The sequence below is a fragment of the Euprymna scolopes genome, chromosome 33, assembly GCF_053919585.1.
Source record: "Euprymna scolopes isolate OS-2025 chromosome 33, ASM5391958v1, whole genome shotgun sequence".
In the NCBI taxonomy this organism is placed as follows: domain Eukaryota; kingdom Metazoa; phylum Mollusca; class Cephalopoda; order Sepiida; family Sepiolidae; genus Euprymna; species Euprymna scolopes.
In genome coordinates, this window is record NC_136514.1 from 32,463,002 (window position 1) to 32,477,697 (window position 14,696).

A 14,696-nucleotide genomic window follows, 5' to 3' on the forward strand; every position below is an offset into this window, starting at 1 on the left:
AGAAATTTCTAACAATAGTATCGTTCTTCTTCTGCATAAGTACAAATCAAGATTATTATTATTATTATTATTATTATTATTATTATTATTATTATTATTATTATTACTACTGCTAGCAGAACACATGGAAGTTCCATGGTAGTTGAACATTTTTAAAACTCATTATAAATAAAATTAATAGAAAAGAAATAAAACAAATAATGATGAATTTAAACATTTTTTTTTTTTAGAAAATTCTTTTTTTTTAACCTTTAAAAGCTAAAAAGGATTAATTTTAAAATTTACATTTTTTTTTTAAATGAGAATTCAACATGCAACCCAATGTTTTATTTTTTCTGAATAATTTTTTTTATAAAAGAACAGATGTCATTTCATTTGCACATTTTTTTGAATTTTGAAAAGAATCTACAATTAAAAAAAAAAAACGAACTAACTTACAAGTCTCCTCACATGACTTTTTTTTGAAAATTATAAAATAAAATAGTCAATTTGAAACCATAAACAGACGGCCATGTTTTTTTGTTTTATTTTGAACATTTTTTTGGAGAGAAAATGGTTTTAATGATTTTTAACTGATAAAGAGAGACTATAAAGGGAGGCAGTTCGTTTCTTATTAATTAATGTTTGCATTGATGTTTTTTTTTGTGACACTGGACGTACGGACAAGTAAATTAATATTTAGATTATAAGTATGATCATGATAATGCCTATTAACAATAATAATGATGAAAGTAGTAATAATCATAATGATGACTAATAATAATGATCATGGTGGTGATTGCAATAATAATAATGATCATGAAAGTAATGATCATGATGACTAGTAATAGTAATGATGATGATGATGATGATTGTAAGAATAATAATGGAACTAGTGATGATGATGATGATTCTACAAATTGATTGATTAAAACCTGATAATATTGATTTAAAAAATTCTTTTTTGATAATATTGATTATTTAAAAACAATTTTTTATATTTATTTATTTATTTTTTTGCATTCTAGTCTTTCTTTCACACGGTTCTCCAAAACAGTCAATTCTGTGGAATGTTTGTAGACAACAATCTGCGAATCACCAACTGGCGGCGGAAATTAGGTTGCAAATGTCAGTACAAGCATATCGTTGATTGGTGCGGCTGCTCTCCAAACGTTTTCAAGTCTTCAGATCTTCACAGGCTTATGGTGAGATTTCTTCTTCTGCTTTGTTTTACATTTTTGTTCACTGCTAAGGGGAAGGTACTTACTTGCTTACTTGATGTTTTCCTTATTCCTCTACAAAATAATAAAAACTAGCATCCAATGTTTTCCTTTTTAGTCGCCCAACAAAGTGGGGATTAGACTTAGTAATTCATTACCGTTTGTCTGTTTGCACTTTCCTCAATAACCACACCTTGGATTTTTTTTTTTAAATTTGCACAAACATTAGTCATGGCGAAAGTAAATTTTTGCCAGAACGGATTTTCCGAGATAACTCTGGTTGCCCCCTTAGGGACAATTATGAGGGTAAAATTGACTCCAAATTGTTCATCTATTGATTTGTTTGCACTTTTGTCAATAACCACACCTTGAATGTTTTTTAAATTTTGCACAAACATTAGTCATGGTGAAAGTAAATTCTCCACTTGTTAAGCGGGACTTTGCATGTTTGGCTTGTTTTCTAATTTATTTTCCTGTATTCATATAGAACATGGACGAAAAGCCAATCTTCTTTGCTCGAAAGTTTGAGCCTGTCGTGAATCAGGACATCATAAACAGTGTCGACACCTACTTGTTTGGCTACAGCAATCAAGGTAAGAATACAAAAAGGACAGCCTTGTTCTCTCTAATTCTTCTTTTTGGTTACCTTGTACATGCTAAAATATTCCTCAAATATGCTTCTACTAGCCTACAACATATGCTCGAAAAATCACCCAGCAAACAAGTCATTGTATGGTTCCTACCTCGTGTTTCCAGTATTGTGAGACAGAGACATCTAGCACTTGCCGGTCATATTAGTCGCCATGATGAACCAGCACGAAGGCTCTTACTTTGAACTCCAGATGTAAAAAGGAGAGTTAGACATCCATGTGTAACAGTGAAATTCATTATTGAAGAGGAAACTGAGCTGGTTGCTGCAATGGCTGACTAGGAACTCTGGCAATTGGAATTTGTTTGCGTTTCACCTGCGCCTTGGATGAAACAACAACAACAGCGACAACAAAGCAGACCGCCCCGAACGAGATCTCAAGATACTTCCATTCTTCTCGCAACTGTCCGACTTATAACTGATGGCCGGGCATCGTGCACATGTTTTTTATCGCATCTGATGTTCCTACTTTTCGCTGAATTTGAAAGCAATTACCTAACACGTCATGGCTCTTTCTTTCTTTGCCCAACCCATTATTTTCTCCGTACACACACACACACACACACACAATTTCTAAGGAAATAAACTCCTTGATTAAAATATCAGTTACTTCCCTTTAGTTAGTACATAATCTGGCTGGAAAACTGTCACCCCTACCCCATCCTCTGATGAAATCTGTACTAGTTCAGGATCAAAGAAAGAATAATTTTTTTTCAAAATTGTAGATATTATTCATCCAGGACAATGTTGATAAAGAAAATATCAACTTTGTGGGTGTATGTTTTGTTGTTCTGTAGTTTTAGCCAGACATACAAACATGCACACATACAACTGCTCTTTATATTTTAGATAATACTAGTGGGGGGTACCCGGCATTGCCGGGGTATTTGGAGGTGTGTGTGGTTTTGGGTAAATCAAAACAAATGTGTCAGGGGGGGGGGGGTTAAAATAAAAATAAAAAATTTTGGTAGGTAAGTATGAAAGAGCGAACCCGAACCCTTGAGGCGAAGTTGAAAATTAAAGTGTGAAAAAAAAACTTGCAACGTTAACCACTGGGCCATTACGAAATAGTAACGGAAATATGTTTGAATTTATTTAAGTATTAAGAATTGGCAGGTGCCCATACTTACTGACTTTGACTGTGGAGCAGTATTTTATTTACTGTGGGGCAGCTTTTTTTTGTTTTCCCAAGATGTTGGGGGAAAACCAGCTCCCCATAAAAAGGGATTGTCCAAATTGAATAGCAATTGTCTGATATAAGGAGAAACTCCACATTGATCAAAGCTGATTGCTTTTGGACGTTTCTGGCGATCGCGACCGGAACTATGCCGCCAGAATTAGTTTTGCTTTCATTATACGAAAAAGCCTAATCCACATGCGGTGATCAAAAAATGTTGAATATTTATCTTTTCAAAGTCGAGCAAATTAAATAGACAGGCGACCCCCATTGTTAACTCATAGATATTATCATTTAGACGTGATATAAAAAGTTTTAAGAAGTTGTGAGCCGGCCGATCACTTATCGGAAAAAAGCCTTTCTCGAACATACATGAAAATGCGCACACACACACACAAACATTTTCGCTTTTATATATATACATAAATTTACCCTAAAGTCTTTTTGTTTTCATTTTTGTTTTTAATTTTTTGTTATTAGTAATATTATTATCAAGAGAATTATTATTATAATACAGTATATAGTTAAATATAATTTTTATATCATATCTAAAAAATAGCACCGTCTGTATTCCTATAACAGCAGTAATCACCTAAAACCACCAGTGGAAAATGATTTCATTTTAGTCACAGCCACAAGTGCCCGTTATTTTCAAGGGCCAGCAGTGGCTTCCAATAACAACTGTAGTTTAATTTGTTTTCCATGGAGGATCGTTTACCGAATATGTTCTGGCTTTGTATTATACTTCCACCAGGCAACACCAGTACACTCGTCATGCTAGTAATATAATAATAATGCTTCAATTATTTTCGAGGTTATGTAAATAGATGTGTAGGTTTCTCTATGCACATAAATTATCACTGATTTTTATTTTATCCACCCATAGCTTAAAAGCTTGAGAAACAGTTCCCAAATAGTCCCACAATGTTATATATATATATATCTATATATATATATATATTTTATAACCCTTATCCCCGAGTGATTTTATACCACCAGTTTCTAGCTTAGTAATAAGGATGATAAAACAAGGTGGGGATAAAACAAAAATATTTAAGCAGTAAAATAAAGCATTTGTTCGTTATCCTGATGCTTTTGAATCTTATAAAATTAACCAGAATATATTAGTAAAGGAAATCCAAAACTATATTAGTAATGTATAAAATTTATTATATAAAATAAAAAAAAGTGTATATATTTATAAATATTTTTAACCTTTATATAGTTTTAATTTTCAATAAATAAGAATGTAAACATACAAAATACTAATCATAGTAGATAAGTAGTCAAATGGATTAATCTTATGAATACAAGACTGGTAAATTAAAAAATATGTCCATTTTGAATTTGGAAACAGATGAATCTCACAGGTAAGAAATTCATTTTTATAACGTGAATAGATTAGCTAAATTAAGAATAGGAAACTAGATCTAATATTTGTAAGACGTCTTTTTCTTAAGATTAAGGGAGGTGGTGTTTGATCAACACTGCTGTGGAGCCATGATATACTGTTTTGCTTTTAAATCCCTGAAACAATGGTTCATGGTAAACAACTGATGATCCCTTAAATTACATTGGTGCTATAGTGAATTCGAGAGAGCAAGTTGATGCAGTGATTGCAGGTTATTAAATGACTTGCTGACTAAATAGTTTTCTAACAAATGATAAAAAATATTTTTTTTGTATAGTTTTAAAGATTAAAAACTTCCAAGACATACACACACACACACACACACACATATATATATATATAGAGAGAGAGAGTTTGGTTTGTATTCTGACTTGATGAGTAATTAAAAACATGAAAACAATTTTGATGAAAAATTAATAAAAATGAAAATTTCGATGAAAAATTAGTTGAAAAATGAAAACAATTTCGATGAAAAATTAGTTGAAAAATGAAAAAAATTTCGCTGAAAAATTAGTTGAAAAATGAAATCAATTTCGATGAAAAATTAATTAAAAAAATGAAAACAATTTTGATGAAAAATTTATTTAAAATAATTTTGATGAAAAATTAATTAAAAAATGAAAACAATTTCGATGAAAAATTAATTAAAATATGCAAACAATTTCGATGAAAAATCAATTAAAAAAATGAAAACAATTTCGATGAAAAATTAATTAAAATATGCAAACAATTTCGATGAAAAATCAATTAAAAAAATGAAAACAATTTCGATGAAAAATTAATTAAAAAATGAAAACAACTTGAATGAAAAATTCTTTGAAAAATGAAAACAATATTCTTCAATAATTTTATGAAACTAAGAAAATAAAAATGCAAATCAAGAGAAAAAGATAAATTTCATGATTAAATATTTTTATTTGAATAACAAACAACTTTTTTTTTAATTAAAAAAAAAACTGCAATAGTTTTATAATACTTTTTTTGTTGTTCAAATTAAATATTTAGATTTTTTATGTATAATAAATCTAACGTTTTCTTTAATTTTTTTGTGTTAGGGTTAGACGTTTAGCATTTTGTCAATTTCCACTGTTTTCCATAAACCACTCGGATGATTCCAATGATAGCACGGTCCTTATACTGCAGCACATCTGAAAATTTATCTCGATTCCAGATTTTACTTGCCATTGGCGGCCTACATCGTTGAAATATGCTTTATATGCTGTTGAATAAAATAAAAAAGATGTTTAAGTTGTGGATTCTGCTGGTTCCTCATTTAATCTATAATCTGTCTTTTTGTTTTTCAGCCTATCCCGGATTTAACAGTTACTGGCAGAACGACTATCATTATTTAGATAAAAAAACCAAAGTCGATGATGCATATCGGACATTTTTCCATTCTTTCATTCGTCTTTCAATACGGCGTATATTAGACACTGACACACGGTGTAAGTTACGCTTCATAGAACTACAAGAGGTCACCGTCTTCTTTGAGGCTGACCATTTTCATGGCATCCTCGTCAAGTATTCAGCCGAACTGACCAGTACCGGCAGGGTTTACACATTAGAGAGTCACGTCCATCCAAAATCTTATTATTACGTCCACAGCTCGGGAGAGAGTTTGGGACGGTTGCAAGGATTGGAGGTAGGTTACAAAAATGGAAATCAGAACCTTTGGGGAGGAAGATGTATGCCACATGTCCATAATATACATTTATTCAATTTTTGGATTATATATATAAAAAAAAATGGATGCTTCTTGAAAGACAAGTGAAAAATTGGAGTTCATGATAAATTAACAGAAAAGCTCTTTGATGCAGATATCTATTTTTTACTAATACATAAACATAAGAAAATTGGGTAATCTCCAAAAATACCGTTAGGGCTTACAACATGGCCGCCAGAAGAGTCACGTGATCCGGTTGATCCAAAACATGAATCGCCGTATTACGAAACCGGAAAACGCAAATTTAAAGCAAACTTTGACAAACAAGCATAATAATTAAGTACAAAAACAGTTTTTCAATATCATAATAATAAATAATTTATTTAGAACGGTCATTTAATTTTTTGTTGAGAAACAATCACAGTTTGTTTGTTTTTTAAAACAGTGTTTATAAAAAATATTTTATTCAGAGTTTTTCATAAAAATGGTATTTAAAACAAGGTGTTCATTTTTTTTAAGATGTAATGTTATAAAAATATGATGTAAAAAAAAACAGTTTATATTTAAACGAACGTGCGTAGACATTTTGTAAACATTGTTTTTAAAAAATAAAAAATAATACTTCTATTATGTTTTAAACGACTGTAATAGTTTATTTTGGAAGTATATTTCATAAAGAAAATTGACAACCCACTTTAAAAACAGAAATTACGAGTTTTATATATTTTATTCGCAGTTTTTTGTTGGGGGTGTCAAAAATTCCGCCTAAAATTCTGATACATCTAGTCGACCACTTGTTTGTTCTGAATAAAATACTTTTTATAAACACTGTTTTAACTAAAAACAACCTAAGATTGTTTCTCAAAGTTTGCCTATTTTTATAACAACATTATATCAACAAAAAATTAAATACAAACAAATTGTGATTGTTTGTCAAAGTTTGCCTTCAAGGCTGCGTTTTCCATTTGCACGATTCATGTTTTGGATCAACCGGATCACGTGACTCTTCTGGCGGCCATGTTGTAAGCCCTAACAGTATTTTTGGAGATTACCGAAAATTGAGTAGAATTTTAATCTATTATATGGAAGGTAGTTGTCTATGTGTTTGTATGTCCTGTTAAAATTTCGAAAATACACAATAAACCCCTACAAAGTTAGTATTTTTTAATTAGTGTAATCCCGGAAAAATAATGTTTAAAATTTTTTAAAAAGATGGCCATTTTTATCATTGAATTTAATCAAGAATTAAACAAAATTTTTAGTGTTATCATGAGTATTAATACAGCCTGGGAAATAAGTCAGCATTTTTTTTCAAATTGAAAAATGGTAACTCTTAATTTATTATTTGTTAACTATTGTCATTTCTCTACAAAAAATAGGAAATGGGAGAAATGTAAGTGTGCTAATGCTCTGAAGGCATCCTGAATTTTATTTGATATTTTCTCACATAAAAAATATTTCTCTTCTAGAACCGTACTTTGAGGTAATTGCGCCAAATAAAAAAGTGCTCTTTATACACGTGGTTGCCTAAAGAGCACTTTTAGCTAGTTGGCACAATTATCCCGGACTTGGTGCAATTACCCCAAAGTATGATAGCAATGTAAGAAACTTAATACTATTTAACATCTTCTATTTATTATTTTTTTTTTTATGACTCCAGGCAATACCCGGTAGCTTTGCTAGTCTGTTATATAAGGGGAAGTTGCTTTTGTTTAAAATTTTCTTATCAGTTTGTTCAAGATGCCAAACATTCACTTGTTATTTTATATATTCCCATAGTCAAGATTCTGACTTTCCCTTTTAGTGCAATTGTTTGAATCTCTCTTGCACTTGGTTCATCGGGTATATTTGCAGAGTAGTTTTTGAAATTTTTTTCAGGAGTCAAGTTGCTCTTATAATTACTGGAAATACTGTGTATGTGTGCTTGTATGTCAAGCTAAAAGTAAAAGAAAAAAAAAACAACTACAAAATAAGGACCCACAAAGTTGGTATAGTTTTGATCAGCGTTGCCATGGATAAATAATATTTAACATTTAGAAAAAAAAAAATGTTTATTCTTTGAAGGTCAACTGTGCAAGGTTTCATTGGGATGGACAGGAGTGGGATCGATTTTTTCTTTTAGTCATTTTATTTACTAATTTGAAAAGAAAATGTTGACATGTTCATTGAGCAATCTATTATATAAAAAAAAAAATTGTGTGTGTGTTCAGCTAGAGAGAAATGGGCTGGGAGTAGGAGGAACGAGAGATACATGGAGAAGAAAGATAGAAGTTTTAAGAGAAATGTTTTACACTTGGGCAATGTCCAATTTTCGGACTATTATCCTCACCTTTATAATTGTCGTTTCATGACGTCGTGAAACGACAATTATAAAGATGAGGATAATAGTCCGTAAATAAACAAAATAATTTTTTTTTCTTTTTTTTTTTTTTTTTTTTTAAAGATTTAAAATTTAATAAAAAATTATTTTATTTACAACTAGCGAGGGGTACCCGGCGTTGCCTAGGTGTTTGGAGGTGTGTGTGGTTTTGGGTAAATCAAAACTCTGGGGTGGGGGGGTTAAAATAAAAAAAAAAGTTGGAAATTAAAGTGTAAAAAACAAAAACGTTTGACATTAACCATTGCGCCACTGCAACATACTGGCAGAAACATGCTTGAATTTATTTAATTACTTAAATTGGCAGGAGCACGTTTTAATGACTTAATGAGGTCAACTTTTGACTGCAGGGTAGCATTTCATTTAGTGCGGGAATGCTTTTTTTTTTTTTCCCAAGACATTGGGGGTAGGGGGAAACATTATAGGAAAAGGCCTAACCTACATGCGGCGAGCGAAAATTGTTGAATATTTATCTTCCTGAAGTCGAGCAAATTAAATAGACAGGCGAGCTCCGTTGTTAAATCTGAGATATTACGATTTACATGTGATATAAAAAGTTTTAAAAAGTTGTGAGCCAACCGACCGCTTCTCTGAAAAAAGCCTTTCTTGGACATACACAAAATGCGAGCATGCATTTTCACTTTTATATATATAGATAAAATATGGAAATGTGTTACCGGGCAATGTCAGGTTTTAGTGTATATTTCAGATTCTACATTGACCCCCCCCCCCGACCCATTTTACATCTTTAATTTAGAAAAATTGCCCAAAGAGGAGAAAGGAGGAGATGAATCGGTCTATTATTTCTCATCAACGCAGAATTGGAAATATACAATGAAACTGACTTTTATTTTTAATTGAAATTCTCAGGCCAAAGTTAAAAAAATATATGGAAATCCTAAATGTTTCTAGTATACATCCTGGGTTTATCTTTTGAAATGAAAAGGGTATCAGCTAAATCTAAGCCTCCTTGGAGAGTTTTGAATTTATACTTCAATTCATTTTATCTGGCACGGCCTGAATAGGTTATATTTAGGTGCTGCTGTTTTAGAGGAGAAGAAAACTCCTAAGATTTAAAAAAACAAAAACATTTTGAAATAAATCATTTGGGACACTAGTTATGTAGCCTCTAGCGACAAAATATGAAATTCAATAAACCAATTAAAAAGTTGATCTTTTGAATAGCCAGCAATGAACAAGTTGTTTTCGATTAGCAAATGGCGAATGTTTACCTGCTTGAAAAAACAAACTTTTTTTATTTAATTATTGGAATTCTTTTGAGATGAATAATTTGTATATTTATTTATTTATTTGTGAACTAAAGGTAATAATTCGCAAATAAATAAATAAAATAAACTTTCTTTTTTTGTAAAGATTTTTTTACATTTAATAAAAATGATTTTATTTACACGAAAATATGGAAATGCACTTAATTAAAATTTTAAAAAATTCAATTCGCTAATTAAAAAGTTGCTCTTCTTTCGAATAGCCAACAACGAACAAGTTGTTTTCGATTAGCCAATGATAAATGTTTACCTATTTAAAAAAAAAAAAAACTTTTTTGTAAATTTAATAGAAACTGATTTTATTTACAATAGAATTTATAAAATTGAAAAATAATAGTTTTATTATCATATAGAAATGTAGTTAATTAAAAAAAAAATGTGCTGAATGAAATTAGTCATAGAAATTGCTGAACCAGTTTATTTACAATCGGTTTTGTGTCCGTTAATTAACAAGTTTAATTATTTTGTTATTTAATACTGTTTCATTTTTAGTTCATTAAGATAGTATTGTTCAGGCATAGTATTTGTGTATTCTTTTTCATTCTCTTATGGAGAGGACTTTCTTTTTTACTTAAAATTATTTTATTGTTAAAGTGATTATTTTAGTGTTTTAAATTGTTTATTGCAAAATGTTTTTTCTTCTTAGTCAATGAGAGCTATATCCCTTTAATAATCCTCCTCTAATAAGGAGTGGCCTTGCATCTGTTGGGGTGAAGTGTGGTTCTGGATGGTCCTAGGTGTGTTACGCTCCTGGGTCGGGTTAGTTTATTGCTTACTGCCAGGGAATGTGCTGAAGAGTATGGCGATCCCCTAGTGCAATCAGGTGGCCGCTGCCACATCCTGGGTGTGACAGCAGGACTCGTTGCCAGCCCACAATTGCAAAGAGATCCAAACTTAACTTCAGGAGTGATACGACTTTGTACTCTTCTTTCACTGCCCCCCCCCCTGTTCCCTCGACCTGAACCTACTGGACTACTTTGTTTGGTCATACGGTGAGAACATCACCAACATGACCTCCTCACAACACCAAAGTCAGCCTGATTGCTGCCGTCCGTCGAGTATTCGCCAAGAATTTGTGGAAAAGGTATGCTCCCAGTTCCAGACCAGTATCGAGGGGGGTGATTGAGGCTGAAGGCGGCTATATTGAACAGATGTCAGCTCTACTACATAATCAAGTTACATGAATTGATTTTTTTAATAAAAGTTTTAAAATAAAGCTGTAGTGTTGTTTTCTTTAGCACAACACTTTTATCGTTCTACCCTATAGATACCTATTTTTACTCGTCATTGAAAGTATATCAAAGAGTTTTCATGATAATCTATTTTGAACTTCCATATTTCACCAATTTCTTTTCATTGAACTGTTCAATTTTTAGGAAGGGTCAAGTATAGTTTTCTAGGTAAGGTTACAATAAAATGTTACTCTGTTACTTTAATTTTTTAAAACTGGTCTTTTAGCCAAGTAACTCAATTTACAAACTCCCCTTTCTGAATTTCTAGCAGTGCATTATTGTATGTTGTGCGTGCATGTATCAAAATTTATCCCCTCTCTAAAACTTTAACAATAAGTTTTTCACAAGATTTTGAATAATCTTACTTTTCTACATGTTGTATACATCGACCCTTTTTGTTTGTAAAATTTGATTTGTTTTTTTTAAACGTTTGTTAAATTGCATTGAACTCGAATACAAGTTGAGGAACTATGTATGTTACGTAATGTCCTGAGAAGTAGGCTTGGTGCTTGTCCAAAATAAACAAAAATAAAACAAAATTTCTATTTTCGGACGAAATAAAAAATATCATATTCCTAAAATCATGTAAATTGGTCAAGTAGTTTTATTTTTATATAAAAATAAATCATTAGGGCTCCAAAAGTATTGCAACATAAATATTATAAGTTTGAATATTATTTGAGTTAACTCCCTTTGTTTTTTTGAGATTGTTTGCAAAATGGCAGACAAGAAAACCATTCTTCATAAACATTTGATTGTCTTATTTAAAAATAAAACTACTTGATCCATTCATGTGATTTTTGGCATATGATCTTTTCATTCCATCACGAATATGTACATCATAAAGATTTCTCTGTATTTTTGTGTTTAAATATAGAGAGAATTCTGGGCAATCACCGCATGCTTAGAGCCAGAAGTCTTGTGCTAGACTGCTGCGAAAACAAATAAAAAAAAACTAAAAAAAAAACTCAATGAAATTGACCTTTAAACACGATATAAACTTGAAGCCACCAAGTACAAAACTAAAAAAAAAAAAATAATCAAACATATTTAAGATGAATTTTACTTTTTGTCAGAGTCCTAAAAAACTGTAATGGACTGTGAGATGATTAGCTTTTTGCTAGATTAACTTGTGCACAGTTTCAGGCGTTACTGTTCTTGCCTGATCAAAGTTCTTGTAACCAGAACACAATTTCTCAAACCATCAGGCTTTTGTGATCAACTAGACCTTCACATTTCACACTAACAATGTCTTTCGTTGTTTTGCGACTATATGGCCCTGTTCGAACTTAGAAAACCTAACTTCAAATTAGACGATGTTTTATATTGCATATTTATAAGTTACTTTTGGGTCATCACATGGATGGTAAACTAAAATGATATTACAAACCTAATTATTCTTTTTTTCTTTTCAAATTAATTATTCCTATTTTTCTAATTGCTTCCATTTTTTTAAATTTGTTCACATTTTTTTTTCAAATTTATTGTTCCCATTTTTTCAAATTATTTTTTTAATTTATTCTCATTTTTTTTTCAAATTTATTATTTTTTTTCAAATTTATTGTTCCCATTTTTTTCAAATTATTTGCTCCCATTTTTTCTTTTCAAATTAATTGTTCCTATTTTTATTTTTCAAATTAATTGTTCCTATTTTTTTTCCCCAAAATTAATTGTTCCTAATTTCTTTCAAATTTATTGTTCCCATTTTTTTTTTCCAGGTTGGCACTGACTTTGATCCAAAGGAACTCATTTTCCGTAATCATGCCCAACTCATGGGGCCCTATAGTGACATTGCCCTACGGCACTCCTGGGGTCAAGGTAATGAAATAGCCGTCTCTGTGGCCTGGATCGACCCCAGCAACATCATAGCCGCATCTTTTGATATGAAAATTCCCCCAGGGGTGCATGTTAGTGCTCATAAACCACAATTTAAAAAACCGTTACGGCCAGGTATCTGGACAATCAAAGTCTTCCACAAGTGGGAGACGTTTGCCGAGGTCAAATTCCTCGTTACACCACTAACTTTCTTTCAGGAACGCCCGATCTCAGTATCGGAAATATTTTCTTCTCATAATGGACCTCAGGGTCAGTATCTTGATAAAGACCTGGATTTTTCCGAATTCCGGAAACTGTTGAAAGTTGAAAACGTGACTCAAGCGGAAACTCGTGCGCGTGTGAATGGACGGAAAATTGGTAGGGATCTGGAAAAGTGGATTGATTCGTTGACCATCGAGTTTTGGCATGTCCAGAGCCACTGTGTTTTCGAAAGCTTGATTCCGACCTGCCTATCGCTCGAAAGGTGTCAGGATACAGCGTGGAGTTCCATGTCACCGGATACCAAATCGGAAATCACAAATGTGGATGAAAGCACCGGTTATCTGCGGTAGAATTTTATTTTTGGTCAGGGTAACTTTTTTTTTTTTTTTTGCTTTGAGTTATATTTTTTTTCCGGTTTCAAAGAGACTTTTATTTTTAAAACTTAGAATTGATTTGAAATTAGGGTAGGTCAAAGGTTATTTTGATATGTAGTATCAATTTCATAGAAAGTCATTATTTTTATTTTTAGTAAATTGAACCTTCATGGGATCTACCTTTAAATATTCTGATTTTTAATTTTTCTTTTTACTGAATAACATCGACTTATATTTTGTGATGCTGCATCAAATTTTAAATGTGTTTAAATCAAAGTACAATTCGGCTAATTACGAATTATAAACAAAATATGCATTTATTGAAAACCCCTGCATCACTATGCCTCTTTTATTACCCTTTCTGCATTAAGTAAAAACAATTTCAATTAAAATTAAAACGTCTCATCATCGGCCTGGATCAATCCCAACAATATCATAACCGCATCTTTTGATATGAAAATTCACCCGGATGTGCATGTTAGCGCTCATAAACCGCAATTTAAAAAAACCATTACAGCCAGGTATCTGCTTCCCTGACTGTACTGATATGCAAAAGTTTAAATGTAATGTAAACTAGCATCTTGTTAATCATTCCTAGGCATAGTCCCAAATAGTAGCCCCCTTACGTCCAAGTGGCGATATGCCTTGTTAGGGGTGAATTTAAGTAAAAAGAAAAAAAAAAAAAAAAATTCTAAAACAAAGGAAAACCCGGTTCTTGTTCAGAATTTCACGTATATTAAAAAAACAGAATAAAGAAAAATCTATATGATGTAGGTTTCTGTGATGAAACGAATGTACCATACTCGCAAAATCACAAAAAATAATCAAATACATTTATTTTTCAGTAAGAAAAACAAATTTTACGAGTAACAAAGAAATGACGGTCTTGTGTTGCTATTTTGAAAATTTCAAAAAACAAAGAAGGGAGATAATTCAACAACAAATCAAATGAGCAAAATGTTTGTTGTAATGCCAATGAATTCTCATTAATCGCTTAAAAATGATTTTCTTTATAAAAAAAACTAATTGATCAATTTATGTAACTTTCTGTTATCGATGCATACATCATTTTTGCTTTTTAATATGCTGGGGGGTATTGTGGACAAGAACCAAAAACCTTTATCAGAATGCACTGAGATGAGATTCTGTAGTACCTTTCCATTAAAAAAGACTATCAAAGTAAATCCCTAAAAAATTGGGACGTTACAACCCACCGAAATCATTCTTTTAAAAAACTCCTATAAATTGGATTATTAGAGTACTCACCCAAATTGATTTATCAGAGTGCTCG

The 14,696-nt window shown here is 31.3% G+C and overlaps 1 protein-coding gene across 1 annotated transcript in view; it reads left to right on the forward strand.

Annotated features, from left to right (window-relative positions):
• Positions 1-14,094, forward strand: part of LOC145258188 (xylosyltransferase Oxt-like) — a 545,527-nt gene extending 531,433 nt beyond the window's left edge. The window contains exons 9-12 of the mRNA XM_080116075.1: positions 1,008-1,184; positions 1,687-1,792; positions 5,741-6,078; positions 12,713-14,094. Coding sequence (XP_079972201.1) covers positions 1,008-1,184; positions 1,687-1,792; positions 5,741-6,078; positions 12,713-13,381 — 1,290 coding nt within the window. The 3' untranslated portion in view covers positions 13,382-14,094. The remainder of the gene's footprint in view (positions 1-1,007; positions 1,185-1,686; positions 1,793-5,740; positions 6,079-12,712) is intronic.
• Positions 14,095-14,696: the final 602 nt, after the last annotated feature.